This window comes from Desmodus rotundus, chromosome 4 (genome assembly GCF_022682495.2).
Source record: "Desmodus rotundus isolate HL8 chromosome 4, HLdesRot8A.1, whole genome shotgun sequence".
Taxonomy (NCBI): Eukaryota; Metazoa; Chordata; class Mammalia; order Chiroptera; family Phyllostomidae; genus Desmodus; species Desmodus rotundus.
The window spans coordinates 145,557,852-145,573,599 of NC_071390.1; the positions used below are offsets into that span (position 1 = coordinate 145,557,852).

General features: G+C 37.1%; 1 protein-coding gene across 1 annotated transcript in view; it reads left to right on the top strand.

Annotated features, from left to right (window-relative positions):
* The window catches only part of MYO3A (myosin IIIA), a 211,290-nt gene that overhangs the window by 167,195 nt on the left and 28,347 nt on the right, over positions 1-15,748 (top strand). Inside the window, exons 28-31 of the mRNA XM_024575935.3 lie at positions 705-867; positions 2,763-2,886; positions 6,520-7,426; positions 9,142-9,286. Of these exons, the coding sequence (XP_024431703.2) occupies positions 705-867; positions 2,763-2,886; positions 6,520-7,426; positions 9,142-9,286 (1,339 nt within the window). The remainder of the gene's footprint in view (positions 1-704; positions 868-2,762; positions 2,887-6,519; positions 7,427-9,141; positions 9,287-15,748) is intronic.

The following is a 15,748-nucleotide window of genomic DNA, read 5'->3' on the forward strand; positions in this document are numbered from 1 at the left end:
AGTAAAAAACCTATTTCCTGGCGGGGGTACGAGGGTTGAAAACTCTTAGGTGAGAACACCTCCAGGCCTCAGGCTCCCCTATCGCTGGGATTCATTTTGATTTTAAAATGATCAAAGTCAGCGCTCCTTCCTCCATGGTGACCACTGGGTCGGGTGAGGCAGTTGTTCATTCTGCCCTCCACTGCCAGCTTGAGAGCCCCCGGCGGACGGTGCACCTCCTTGTTCACCTTTGCGTCCCCAGCAGGTGAGTGCATGTAAGAAGTCTCATAAGCATTTGATAAATGAACTGCTGTAACTATAATTGCTTTCTGTCTTACAAATAGATTTGTAAGATTCTTAGATTAGGGAAATATGTAACTGTCCTTTAAAAAATAACAGCATAAAAGTTAGCTTTGCTTAGAGTGTATGATGCTAAAACTGACAGAAGAGCTCAACATCCCTCTTATTGGTCCATTCAAGAAGACCTGGTTACCTGTTGCAAATAAACAGTATGATTTTCAAACTGTATTTCTTCTCAAAGAGAGGTTTTCTTCAAGCATATAAATCTATGATGTTGGAGCAACATCCGGGCCAAAGAAGCAGGAGATAGTGCTCTCCAAAATCTAAAAAGATTTAAAATGTGATCCATTCTTCAAAGGATAGCACATGACTGCTCACATCTGTGTGCTTTAGTTTTATTTACATTTTTTTTTAATTCTCTTAAGGTGTTTCTTAAGTACTACCATGTGGAACAGTTAAATTTAATGCGAAAGGAAGCCATTGACAAGCTTATTTTGATTCAAGCCTGTGTCAGAGGATTCTTGGGTTCAAGAAGGTACCAAAAAATACAAGAGAAGAGGAAAGAGAGCGCTATAATAATACAGTCAGGTAATCGTCAGACCACCTCACAGTGTAGCAACATGTAATGTTATGTTTAGATACGGGCCTGAAATCAAATCTTAAATATAAACCTCCAATCTTCTGTAGTTTCTGCACGTCAGTCCAGACTCTTACCTCGATACTTTCTGTATACTGAATCTAAATCAGATTGTTCTAGTGATTGACACTTTTAATATTTGAATAAATGTTTTGTTTTCAATAAAATAATTTAATTTTTAAATGTTCTACCAAGTATTATTGAAACACAACTGACCTTCTTGTGAGATAGGGCAAGTGATTGGATTAATTACAGATCTCAAACATCATATTATTATAATCCACTGGACAATAAGATTTATTCTACTTCATTCCAAAGGTTACACTTGCCATAACTTTTGACAACTTAATTAAATTTCATTTTGAATGGCATTCAATTCTTTCTGTTAATTGTAGGGACATAATATTTATAACCAAATTTTAAACTTTTTATTAAAATGTATTCAGAGTTGGATTTTGCTTTCCATTCTTCTGTAAGAAACTAAATTTAGAACCTACTATGGCTTAGTACAGTATCTTTCCAAAATTCTTGCCTGAGCATCCATAGTGAAAAATGTATTTTACTCGGTAAGCTGATACATACCCATACTGCAAGCAGTGCACACTGACATTTTCTATTCTGGCTTATTTTATTTATTTTCAGATGCTAGATTTTGCCCACTAAATCAGTTTTAAGATCCACTATTGATTTGCAACCTGTGTTCTGAACAACACCGATGTGATGGGCAGAATAGCTAACTAGCGCCCAGGAGATTCACGTTCTAGCCTTCATTCTGTCACTCCATGGAGGCTTATTACCAACTGTTTTGGAAGTTTAAGGCCTTAACTTCTCACTGGAATATCAAATGCAAATCCTGTAGTTTGGGATCCAATTCTTTATCCACAATTCCAAAATTTATAAGATGATGAGAAAGGGTTTTTCATAATTCATTTGAAAGTGAAATATGACCCTATTTTTACAGTCCTTTTTTCATCCTACTTAAAAACATTGTGTTATTCTGCCGAAACATTAACGTTGAATTATGGAATGCCAGCCTCACATGGCACATGTTACAAAATTTGTTACCGTATTTTGCCATGTATAATGCCCACCCATGTTTTTGGCCCAACTTTCAGGAAAACAAATCTTTCTTTTTAATTTTTTATTTATGTATATTTAGAAACAAAACCGATTATCAAGTTCCTGGGTATTATTTTGCATACAGATATCATTATTGCTTTCTAGAGTTATACTTTTAATGTGTAAGCATAAATAAAAGAATTAAAAACATTCATATAGATACAGAATTATCCTACCCATGTATAATGTGCATTCATATTTTTCCCTCAAAAATTTGGGGGAAAAGTACATTATACATGACAAAATGCATTATTTGCTCTGACCTTCTTTTAAAAAGAAAAACTGTTTAAATCTGAATTCTGAAAAATATCCAGCTCCAAGGAAAATTGGTCAAAAGATCCAAAACTTATTTTGGTAATAGGGCCTTTCTCCCATGGATAGGCTAACATGACAAAAATAAAAGGAAAATAATTATTAACAGATTTTAAGCAAATTAGTACATGTTGTGTTTCTTGTTAATTTCACCCATTTCTTTAATTTTAGTTTCATCTTAATACTCTTTTTAATACAAAAGTTACTTTAACTATTTACTTGCTATATAGCTTGTCGTTTGAAAGAATCTTGTTAACGTATCCCATATTTTTTTTATAAACCTGTTCTATTTCGAGCCTTTAATTTCATTTTCCTCTTTGAGATTGATGGTCAAAAAAACATTTGTTTCTACTCATTTAAATACTGGTCTTTTATTTATTATGATTAACACTACTCTGGGCCTCGTATGTTTCAGCTGCAAGAGGACTCCTAGTGAGGAAACAAAGAAAAGAAATCATTCACACCAAAAACACAGCAGTGACAACCATTCAGACTCAGGATCAGGAATTTGACTACAAGAAAAACTTTGAAAATAAAAGGTATAGTAATATCATTCAAATACCATTTCGACACTGTAGCATTTTCAAATCTGCAAAGTCACCAAATAAAGTTCACAGTCTTTCTTGTACCCAGCCACGTTCCTAATATTGATGCACTAAATCGTCAGCAAACACCTGTCCCCACTTTCAAGGATTTTATCCTTCTGGGGAGTGCATTGGCTACACTGATGGCCACACTTTCCTTCTCAGAGTTTTTCCTTCCTGGGCTCTGCCACACTGCTCTCTAGAGCAGAACTGGAAGTGCTTCTAATTCTGAATGTCCTTTGCTAATTTCTTCTCCTCTCCCCTTATTTAAATCCTCCTCCACATCTAAATATTGTTCCTGGGTGCTCTCATTCATTCTCGTGGCCCTAATAACCACCAAGCCTTCGGTTTCTGAGTCATAATCTAATCTATAAAGCGTAACACCTTTGCCCTTTTTCCTCTTGAACCTCCATATCTGTATTTCTAAGTACAGATTCGCAGACCCACATGAACTCATTTATACAGGGGGCTTTATGCTAAGCAGTGAGAACACAGAGATAAATGAGACAAAACCCTTATTCTCAAATTGCTCATAGAGTCATGGAAAAGAAATGTAACCAAAAATACATGATTCTAGGAACATGAGTTAACTTTGCTATTAAAATATGCAAAGGGTGCAGAGGGGGCATGAAGGAGGGAACCCTGCCTTGTTTGGCTTGGATTAGGGGAAGGGAAAAATAACGAGATTTTTCCTAACTGGTAAAACTTGAATTGATGGAAAGATGACTAAGTGGTTCTTCAGGGAGATAAAGATCATTTGAGTCCCAATCCCAGGTCTTTTGTCTTTTTTTCCCCAAACCTACTGAGATATAATTGACATACAACATTGTGTAAATTTAAGGTGTACAACATGATGATTTGATAGGTATTATATTGTGGAAGGATTACTGTAGGGTCACTTAACATCTCCATCATGTCAATAATTACAATTGTATGTGATGAGAACATTTAAGAACTACTCTCTTAGCAACTTTCAAGTATATAATAGAGCATTAACAGTCACAATGCTGTGTATTAGATCTCTAAAATGTTCATTTTTTCAAATTCAGCTTTAATAAGGTCTAATTGACATAGAAAATTGTAAGATATTTGAAGTGTACATCGTGCTAACTTTACATGTGTATACACTGTGAAAGGACCCCCCATCTAGTCATATAACACATTCATCACCTCACTTTGTTTTTTTTTCTCTACTAGATGAGAACACTTAAGCTCTACTCTCTTAGCAAAATTGAATTACACCCTACAGCATTATCAACTATAGTCACCATGTTTTACATTCGCTCTCTGACATTATTCATGTTGTAGCTGAAAGTCTGTATCCTTTTACCAACCTCTCCCTATTTTCCCCACCTCCTGCCCCTGGCAACCACTTTTCTATTCTCTGGCCCTATGAGTTTGACTTCTTCTTTTTTTAGATTCACATATAAGTGATACCATACTTTATTTGTCTTTCTCTGTTTGGTTTAATTCACTTAGCATAATTCCTTCAAGGTCCATCCATGTTGTCACAAATGGCGGGATTTCCTTCTTTCTTATGGCTGAATAATATACTCTATTATATACATATAACAATCATCCATTGATGGACATTTAGGTTATTTCCGTATCTTGTCTGTTGTGAATAATACTTCAGTAAACATGGGAGTGCAGATATCTCTTCTAGATAATGGTTTCATTTTCTTTGAATAAATACCCAGAAGTGGCATTACTAGACTATGTGGTGATTCTATTTTTAATTTTTTTAGTAACTTCCATGCTGTTTTCCATAGAGGCTGTGGAATTTACATTCCCACTAACAGTGCACAAGCTTTTCTTTTCTCCACATCTTCGCCAATACTGATCTCTTATCTGTTCAATAGAAGCCATTTTAACAGATGTGAGGTGTTATCTGATTGTGGTTTTGATTTGGATTGCTTTTTGATTAATGAAGTTGAGCATCTTTTCATGTACCTGTTGGCCATTTGTATGTCTTCTTTGAAAAACTTGTCTATTCAGATCTTTGGCCATTTTTTAATTAGTGTGTTTGGGGATTTTTGCTAATGAGTTATAATGAGTTCTTTATGTTTTTTGGATATTAACCCCTTATCATGTATATAATTTGAAAGTATTTTCCCCCATTTGGAAGGTTGCCTTTTCATTTTGTTGATAGTGCTGTGCAGGTTTTTTCATTTGATATAGTCCACTATTTGGTTTTTGCTTTTGCTGCCTGTGCTTTTGGTGTCAGATCCAAAAAATCATTGCAAAGATTGATATCAAAGAACTTACCACCTGTCTTCTTCTAGGAGTTTTATGGTTTCAAATCTTACATGTCTTTACTTCATTCATGTCTTTACTCCATTTTGAGTTGATTTTTGTGTATGGCATAAAATGGGAGTCCAGTTTGAATAGTTAGCATGTGGCTGTTCAATTTCCCCAGGACTATTTTTGAAAAGACTACCTTATCCCCATTTTATATTCTTGGCTTCTTTGTCATAAATTTATTGACCATAAATTCATGTGTTTATTCCCAGGCTGTCTATTATGTTCCATTGATCTATGTGTTTACTTTATGCAAATACCATACTGTTTTGATTGCTATAGCTTTGTAAGATAGTCTGCTCATTTTCACCCATTAATTGTATTTTTCCTATATTCTGAGGGGAGGGTATTATTAGCACAGCCATTTGTAAAAATTATGGGGTTCTTGATTCCCTACCTAGTTCTCTGATCCCTGGCAGAATAATGAGGATTCTGTTATGCCTCCTGTACAAGCCTGAGGATGCCACAGTTAGCTTCGGAAGTGGCCAGTGAAATTAGGAAAGTAGAGTCCCAATAGCTTTCTCCAAGTTTAACTCAAAAAAAGCCCTTCTTTCCAAATAGTTCCAAAAGACCAAAACTCTCCCATAGCTTTCTGGGGACAAAATGAAAATTTGGGGGAAAAGTCCCCAAGTAGCATGTCAAGGTGTCAGGTTATGACTTTTTCTTCATGGTCAAATTGATCTTGAGAGTTTTGCCCTCACAGAAAAGAAAGTTATAGAAAAGATCTTACCTTCAATATAAGGGGAAATGACGTTGGAAGGATATTGTTAAAGTAGTAAGTGTGAAATTTTTTCCAACATATTATATGATTATGAACTGTAACAGGGACATTGCTTTTCCTTTAATTTTGTAAGGTATCTCCAGTGACAAGTAGATTTAGAGCTTATTAAAATTTAGCACATCAGCCTAGTGAACATACCCTGTTTATTAGTCTTAAATCTAGATAGATGTTTCACACCATCTCCTCACTGCAGGTACTCTGGTTTGAAAAGAACATATTTGAAGTAATTAAATCTCTAAGATTTTGATACCACCCTCATAAAGTGAAATATGCTAGGATATTTCTCACTCTAAGTTTAAACTAGTCTCACCATTGCTTCAGTAGCCATTGCAGTTGTCACTAGAAATAGCACGTTGGGATGTGACTTGATAAGTTTTTATTTTCATGGGTTTTTTTTTTCTCTTTTGCTTTTCTTCCAACGTTATGTAGCATGTAGCTATTGCCAAAGGAGGTAATAAGCTCTAGTTTAGTATCATATATATTCAGATGCAATATGTTTTACACAGGGAAGCTTTTGTGAAAAAACAGACAGAAAACGCAGCCTCTGCTAATGAAAGGGTCAGTCCGGCTCCAAATAATAAAGCCAGTACATCTGTAGTGAAGATTTCTACTTTCAAAGCTGAAGAAGAAGCCACTAATGCTGTTGAAAGTAAAAACAGAGGATATCAAACTCAGAAAAAATTGAATAATGTGTACGGGGAAGAGGCTAAGCAAGAATTGTATTTGGTGGGGGGTTCTTGGGCAGAAGTAAACCCCAAACAGAAGTATATGAAAGACCTGGAAGAGAACACTAAAATAAGCAAAGAGGAGAAGGAGGACACTGTGATCCAAAATTACTATCAGAGCTACACAGAGGAAGGGAATTTTGAAGACTCAAAAGCAGCATATCTGGAAAGGAAGGTCATGTCAGAAAAGCCGAGATACCCAGGACTTTGGTTAGCTGAGAATGAAACTAAGCAGCCTTCTTTTAAAAAAACGTTGCAACCAAGTCTCAGCCCAAGGTCAGTTTATCAAAATGCAGACAACAAGGAAAAAGAAACGAATACCTCTGTGGTCACCCAGAACATATCTGTATACAGCCCACAGAGAAGCCACCTGAGGCACGAGATGGCCAAAGAAAGTCAAGTTGAACCATCAGCGCGAGCCCACGACGAAGAAGATAAAGCAGCAGTGTTCATTCAGAGCAAATACCGGGGATACAAGAGAAGGCAGCAGTTAAGGAAGGACAGGAGGTCTTCTTTTAAAAATCACAAGACTGTTCCAACAACCACAGAAGTAGCAAAAAATACTCACAATTTCTATCCCTATTCCACAAAACATGAGGAATCCTGTAATACCAAGATGAGGAATGATAAAGACTCAAAAGCAATTGCAGAAAAAGAAGCATGTGATTTGGCAATGTTTTCAAAACAGGTATGTAAGTAAGCAAATTTATTTACTAGTACAAATCTCTCAAAACTACACAATAACTGAATTAAACTATAGCTCATTTATCTGTTTTTATAAGACTGCTAACCCTTTTAATAAAATCTCTCAAGGGATGTACTATCCAAATTGCCATAGATTTTGAAACAATTTGCTATAATAAAATAGTATAAAATATGATAAAAAAATCATTTGTGGCAGGGAGACTAGTCATTGGTTTATACAGCTTTAAGAAGCTGGTATTTGACAATGTCAGTTTCTATGTATCTAAGAACTTTCACTATAGTTTTTTTTATGATTTCTAAATTTTTTAAAGTCTATGCTTTCTTGCGCAAGATCTTGAGACCACATGATCAGGTATGGAAATTAGATGCGTAGCCATACTGAGGCACACATTCAATGAAGCTGAAAGTCTTCATGTTACATCATGACAGCAAGGAACCATAAAGAAAAACCAGCAGGAAAAACTCGCTCTTGGAGAACATGTCATGCCATTTGTGGGCATGTGTCAGCTGTTTCTGGAAGGGAGCAATCAGCGTTGGGGCTTCTCATAGGTCCACATAGAACTCTGAAAAATCAGTACTATGGAGAGACCACAGGGACTGGTTCCTGTGGATGCCACTTCCAGCTCCTGCTCTCTCTAGGTGTTTGCCCCTAAGAAAATCACTATGTGCATCAGCACCTTTATTTTCTTTTGTAAAGTGAAGGATTTTAACTAGATGACATCTAAAATGCATATTATAAACTAATATGAACTACCAGGGTAGTAAATAGTGTATGACATCATAGAAGATGTGTCATAATGGTTAGTTCAAAGAAGTATTAGCTAATACTGCTGAGTCCCTAAATTCTGCTTTTTTGGCTGATGGTGGCTGAACCCATGATAAAGCACAGTAATCTGCCCTTGGACACCCCATGAGTGTTACAGGTGAGACCCAAACACCTCCTGCTTCTAGCTGTTAGTAGGATATGCCATTGATTTATTTAGCTAGCCCTTTCCTGTTCTATTTTTTTAAGGAGTCCTTTTTTCCCTTGATGCATAATTTGTTCACTCTAAAGACCAAGTTCAGGGTTAGAACCCCGACATGATATACAACCGAAATATTGGGGAGATGTAGAATGACCCAGTCATCTACCCAGAGTGGCTGATAAGGCCCTGGGGTAGGTTCAGTGCTCCCCAGGGACAAAGATAAAGGCAGGAAAAACAGGATCTCCACATTCAACCTAGCAGGACAGCCTTGTGAACAGAAAAGACAGAGGCAGAGGGGCCAGGTGGAAGGAGAGGAGCCAGGAGAGAGCACCCCGGAAGTCAGGCAAAGGAAACCGGAAAGGAAGGAGGACAGCCAATCAGCCGGGGAACACCTCCAGCTAACAGCAGAAAGGCAATCACAAGAGATTGGTAAGGACAGAAGCCACCTCTTAGGAACCCCAGGAAGCAGCTGATCAGGATAGAATGCTTCATGTAGCATGCCATGATTGGCAGTTGTAAATGGAAAATATAATATAGGCACTTAACACAGGGAGTGCATGTTCGTCAGGTGAGGTCTTCATCAGCCCTTGGTACAAGGTCAGGGTGGGTCCTGAAAAAGAAGTTCTTGAGTGTCCCAGGGACTGCTGATCAAGAATTTATTAGACCCCAGTGTACCTGTGAACTCTCTGAATTCTTTTCCTTGATTTAATCTGATACCTGACCTTCTTTTTAGATATCAAAGTTATCTGAAGAATATTTCATTCTGCAGAAAAAACTGAATGAAATGATTTTGTCACAGCAACTGAAGCCTCTTTATCTGGGTGTCTATCCTCATAAGCCAATTAATAGACGAGTTTCTTCTCTGCATTACTTCTCAGGTAAAAAATCAGTAGATGGAACTTATTAATTGAAAGGCAATGCCAGATACTTCCCTCTATGTGCTTCTTAGTTTCCCACATTTATTCTATGGGAAGTTTGAAGTGACTCTGTTCAAACTGTCTTGGGAAGAACCTTTTTTTTCATTTTTTATAAGCAGATGCACACTTTTCATGAATGTTTCACATACTTTCTCTGGCTTTATTCTCCTCCTCTTTCTTGTTTTTCTCTTTTTCCCTTTGTATATACTTTAACTAGAATTTGGCATATGACACCAGAGGGAATACAAAGGGATGGAGTTGGGTGGACCAGGGCAGGGTACAGTTTTGATAAGAGGAAGCCAGCAAGTAAAATATATCTATTTCTTTTGTCAATGTCTGCTACTTTGAGTAGAGTGTAGAAAGTGCCAATCTCTGTTCAGATATATAAACCCAGATGCGTTATTAAATTTTCTTCCATCAACCTATATCACACTCTATCCCCTTTCCACTAAACTGGTGGGGAATTCAGACTCAGTAATTATTGGGCCGCCTGCTCACCAATGATGTGCAAAGGCCCTAGAACCTTACACACCCACCAGGGTAAAGATCAGATTGAACCTGTGGTGACTAGTCATTTTCCCACAGTTACTGTTAGGACACTGATCTCCCAACTGGCCTCATGATCCCTTCAAGTCAGGAGGCTCTACTGTCCCCATATCTACAAGGGGCACCTGGAAACTGGCGAGTCTGGAGTCAGGCCTGATCCACACAGGCTGCAGACAGCCATCCTCTCTGCAGCCTTATCACCTCCCCTGGGGGCAGTTACTGACAGCCCTGCTGACCTCTCCCTGCAAGAATCTATGTTTACTTTCCCTCGAGCATTCTCCCTTACTTTCTCCGAGGCCCTCCATTCTCTCATGGCCCCCTTCGGGACACCTGGAAGCACCTCTGCAATGAGTTTGGCTCTTGCCAAAGACAGAAAGAGCAGCTAACCTCATGCGGCTTCTGCAAAAATCCCTTGGGCAGGAAAATGCTAAAATGAGCCTGGCTATTTGCCTAATATGGAAGGAAGGAAACTATCTTAATGTTTCAATCAATTATCTTGACTCATTATTGTCAAGAATTGTGATGCAACTTTAAAAATAAAATACATACATAAAAGCTTGCCCACAAAGTGGATTTTAGCCCTTTCCACTCCTGCTGCTCTCAGGCACTGGCCCAGAATCTCTTCCTTTAACGAAGCAGCTTAACAAGTCAGAGTCCAGAGGCCCAATAGTTTGACTGCCACCCATGCCCAGATGGGAGCAGAGGGGAAGGCAGGGGCTCCAACTTCCCTCTTGGTTGTGGATGTGGTAACCATGGTAAGTGTGGGCAGTGAGGTGCTGGTCACATGGGGAAAACAAGGGCAGCCAGGTAGTGTGCCCTTTGTAAGCAGCTCAGCCCAGTCCTCAGTGGGAAAGGGGAATGTGGGGGAAGCTACTGATGTTTTGCTATGATGTGCATTTCTGAACATCTCAGGGACTTATGTGTGTGTTTAATAAAAATTGTATACAGGTCTGGCAGAAATAAGGCCTGCTTAAGTGTGGTTGTTATGGTAATAATACGGGTATAATAAATTATAGTTTTAATTTGAACAATTCACCGAAAATGTCATATGGTGTGCTTGACTGTGATGTTGTTATGTTACAGAATTACATGCTTATGATTTTGTAATAAACAAGAGGCATTATTTGTGCCAGACCCTGTATATTTAAGACAACATGATGATTTGATTCAATACACACAGTGAAATGATTACTATAGTCAAGCTGATTAGCATGTCTTCTCCAGTTATGCTTTTATGTGTGTGTGATGAAGGCATCTAAAACCTACTGTCTTAGCAAATTTCCGGTATTCAATACAGGCGATTAACTGTGGTCATCAGGCTGTATGTTAGATCTCTAGATTTATTCATCCTATCTAACTGCAGCCTGGTAGCCTTTGACCAACATCTCATTTCCTCTACCTGCTCACCCCTTGTAACCATTATTCTACTCTGCTTCTATGTATTTGATGTTTCAGATGCTAAATGTGAGGTCATGCTGCTTTTTCTTCCTGCATCTGGCTTGTTTCACTCAGTGTAATGTCTTCCTTTTTCATCATGTTGTCACAATGACAGGATTTCCTTCCTTCTCATGGCCGAACAATATTTCAGTCTTTATATAGTCATCTGTTGATGGACCCTTAGGTTGTTTCCACAATTTGGGACCTGTAAGTAATGCTGCAATGAACACAGATACCTCTCTAAAGTTCGGATTTTCTTTCCTTCAAATATACACCCAGTGTGCAGAAGCTCTTTAGTTTGATATAGACCTACCTGTTGATTTTTGCTTTTGTTGCCTGAGCTTTTGAGTCATATCCAAAAAATCATTGCCAAGGCCGATGTCAAGGAGTTCTTCCCTATGTTTTCTTCTAGGACTTGTAGGTTTCAGGCCTTATGTTTAAGTCTTTAATCCATTTTTGAGTTAATTTTTGTGTATTGCATAATCTAAGAGTCCAATTTCATTCTTTTGCATGTGGATATCCAGTTTTTCTAGCATCATTTATTGAAGAGATTATCCTTTCCCCATCGTATATTCATGATGTCTTTGTCAAAATCAGTTAACAGTATATGCTAGGCGTAGGTTTACTTCTGGGCTCTCTGTTCTGTTCCATTGGTCTATGTGTTTATTTTTATGCCACTACCATACCATTTTGAATATTATAGCTTTACAATATAGCTTGAAATGAGGAAGTGCAATGCCTCCAGCTTTGTTCTTCTTTCTCAAGATTGCTTTGTCAGGGACTTTGAATGGGCCGAATAGCATCAAAATTTTTCTAGAAATTCAAATTAGTTTGTATTCTTCTTCAATGTGACAATTTTTAAATGAACGTAAAAAGAATATCAGAACCAATTTTTAGCTTATCTGGAGAGAATTGTAATTCACTGACTTTTTTTTAACTCTTCAGGTTAGAGAGAGAACTTTTTGTTCCATGCACATGTAGAAAGGTTACATAATCTACTGCACTTTACTGAGGCTAAATTGACAAACACCTGAATTGTTCTGTGCCCCTGAGAGTAGCAGAGGAGGGAACTGAGTGAGGGCCTGAAGTGGCCTGAAGACACAGAGGGATCTGGATGGACCTGACAACCCCGAACTAAGGAATAAGGGAATACACTGGGAGATGTAATAGATGCCATTGACAAGACTAGTTACTCTCAACAGATGCTGATGAAAAGCCGAGAGTAGCTTCAGAACAGGTGACTGATCTGCATTAATGCCACGAAGTTGCAAAAGTCCCCTGCCCACTCCCAACTATGATGTGGAATAAAAGAGAGGGAAAAAAGAGGAAGGTTAGAAACCTAAAATTTACTGAGAAGACACTAAGAAAATTGACAGTCACTGAGTTGAACTAGGATTCATTAAAAATAATGTAATGCTAGAAAATACAAATGAGCACTAAGAGGTGGGAATTGAGTCTAGTTTAGAAAAATCAAATTACATCTGAATTGATGTACACTGTATAATTTTAACCCTGCCATAGACAACTACATTTTTGAAAGATCATGCTGATTACATTGTATTGAATATAAATGGATATAATTTTATGTGTTTTAAAGAAACATAAAAGGGCAGCAAGAGATGATGGTGGTTTGGACAAAGTGATAGCTGGGAAGGTAAATAATTTCAAGTAACTGAAAGGGTGTAGACAACCTGCCAGGTAGGCAGGTGGACATGCTGAAGGCATGAGTACATGAGATCATTCAGGAAGTACATGTACAGTAAAGAGAAAAGAACGCAGAGCAAGAATTTGGACTGGGACAGGTCAGATAGAGAGGAGCCAGCGAAGAAGAGCAACAGAAGTGGGAAGAATGCAGGGAGCCTACTACCTCAGAAGCCATGAGGACAGGCTAATGATGCTGACAGAACAATAAGAACAGAACTATAAAATATACATTGACTTTCTGTGTATTAACAATTACTAAATTCCCCAGAGATTTTTAAATATTAGAATAGATATGAATTGAAAAGGGGCGTGGATGCAAATAATTATTGTGCTGTTTTTATGGAGATTCACCCCTGATATTTGCTAGACTTTGCCATTGGATATAGTCTATATTCATATATTTTAATGATCTATGCAACTGTTTCTTAAATTTTCTTAAATATTTTATGAAAGTTTATGGTAAAATATTGTTGAAATAATTCAAGCTGAGGTCATAAGTTGAGTCAGATATTGCTTGGCCAATATTTAAACCCTGAAATAGTTCCAGATCCATTATTGTATCTTCGAATGTGCTTGTTTTATCTCACCACTGGCCAACTCCATCCTAAATTTTTAGACTCTGGTTTTCTTTACAGGACAGTGTAGGTTTGCCAATCTCCTAACCACATTTAAACCAAGAATTCCCACCACTCACTCCCTATTCCTCTGGTCCTAGTGATTTTCCTAGTTCTCTTTATACACCTGTAAATGTCACACATGCCAGACAGGCATTCAGGGGCACACTCTTGAAGGGAGTAGGTTATCAGTACCACAGTCTACATGTACTTATTCTCAGAGTGAATTCATGTAGATCAATTTAGTCTACTTCAAAAAGACTTTCAACTCTTTGTAAGCAGGGCCATGCCGTGTACTATGTATTCATTTTTTGTAACCCTAACACATTTATTCATCACTCAGTAGACATTCAATAAGTGCTTATTAATTGGCTAGAAAGCTGTTTAATTTCCTCCAAGATTTATAGTGGAGCAAAGTATAGTGACCAGTGGAGTGAAGATTGGAAAGTTTGGTTTTTATTCAAACAAAAATTGTAACATTGCATTCTTTAAATGTTCATTTATTTTCGTATGTTGTCTACTTTAAAACTCCTTGTGGTAAAAAGACAAGTTCTCATTGTGTATAGAAGCCCTGTGTCCTTAGATCATCAAAACTTCTAAACACTGAATTTGGAACCTGGAAGTACAAGTGGCTGCCCTCACCTGGAGGGGCAGGTTTGGGTGATAAAGCTGTGGAACATGTTACCTCAGGTTCAATAGGCCACCCTGCAGTATTGTCCTTCATGGTAAACCCCACCTCCCCATGAAAATTTTCCCTTGGGAAGCCAACATCAAGCTTGTTTATAAATAACTCTATGATTAAAATAAGCCAAAGAGACACCTGAAATAATAATTATCTTATGCTTCTCAAAAATCTACAGATGTCTTCAAATAATTGCTGCTCCCAACTCTGTTGTAAGAACTGAATACGCCTTAGCTAGCTAATATAAAGTGGCCCATTAAAGCTTCTTACCTACTTTAAGAAAGCCCTAGAAAACATGGAAAATAAGTGAGGATAGTTAAATTTTGCAAATTTTAACAAGCTGCAACCTTATTTCATAAAGTTTCTCTTTCTGTGAGACATGTTTAAAAGTGCAAAAGTGACAAGAGTAAAATAATATGCAAATGAAAACCAAGGAGCTAATTATGAAATTTAAAAATAAGTTAAATGCATGAACAACTTATTTTATATATTTGTTTTGATAATAATTGTTATAATTGAAACTCATAGGAGCTTACTGCACCTGCATTTTCTTTTTTTTAATTAAATTTATTGGGTTGACATTGGTTAATAGAGGCACCTACATTTTTTTTGAGAGAAATACGTAAATAGGCTATATTTAACTAGAGCATGGTCATTTGATTATAGATGCTAGTAAATGCTGTTGTATTTACAAGTACACAATGACACTGCATTATTTCTACATAAATGGTGTACAGAGTTTGGGGGATGTTTTCTTCTTAGTTATGGTACACCTGGCAATTTGTATTGACATTGTGAAGAGAAGAAAAAGATTAATTGTAAGACAAATAAACCCTGGTAACAAAAAAACATGTTCTCCTTCTCTCCTTTTACGAGGAAGCTATAACTATCCAACAAGCTACAATTTTTAAATAGGTTGCAAAGTTAACAAAGAAGGTGCTATTATAATTCTATGCTTCATTTACATAATATCATCAGTAAATTCAACACTAAATCAAAGAAGTCCTTTGCCATGCACACATACAGTCGGTATAATGAAAATGCTTTTATGTTGCTTTCAGAGTAAATGTCAGGGAAAAAAATAGCAATTTTCCATTTATTTCTAAATATTTATGACACTTCAATTCATGCAATAACCCTAGTATTTTCAGTTATTACAGTGCAGATTTGACTCCATTTATTTTTTAGGTATGCCTATCATTTTATCTTTGTAATGCTAGCACCTAGAAATGTGTTCTGCAAACTATCTAAGAAGATGTTTCCACATGTATCTGTAAACATACATACATTTATGTGAAAGTCAGGCAGCTCAAATAATGTTGGGCTATATATTTTATATGAATATAATTTCTTTCATTAAGAGTAGAAAGTAAAGAGATTACAGAAGTTATATTGTTTCCCACCCAACATACCTCTGGTGAACACTTATCTTCTTAAGTT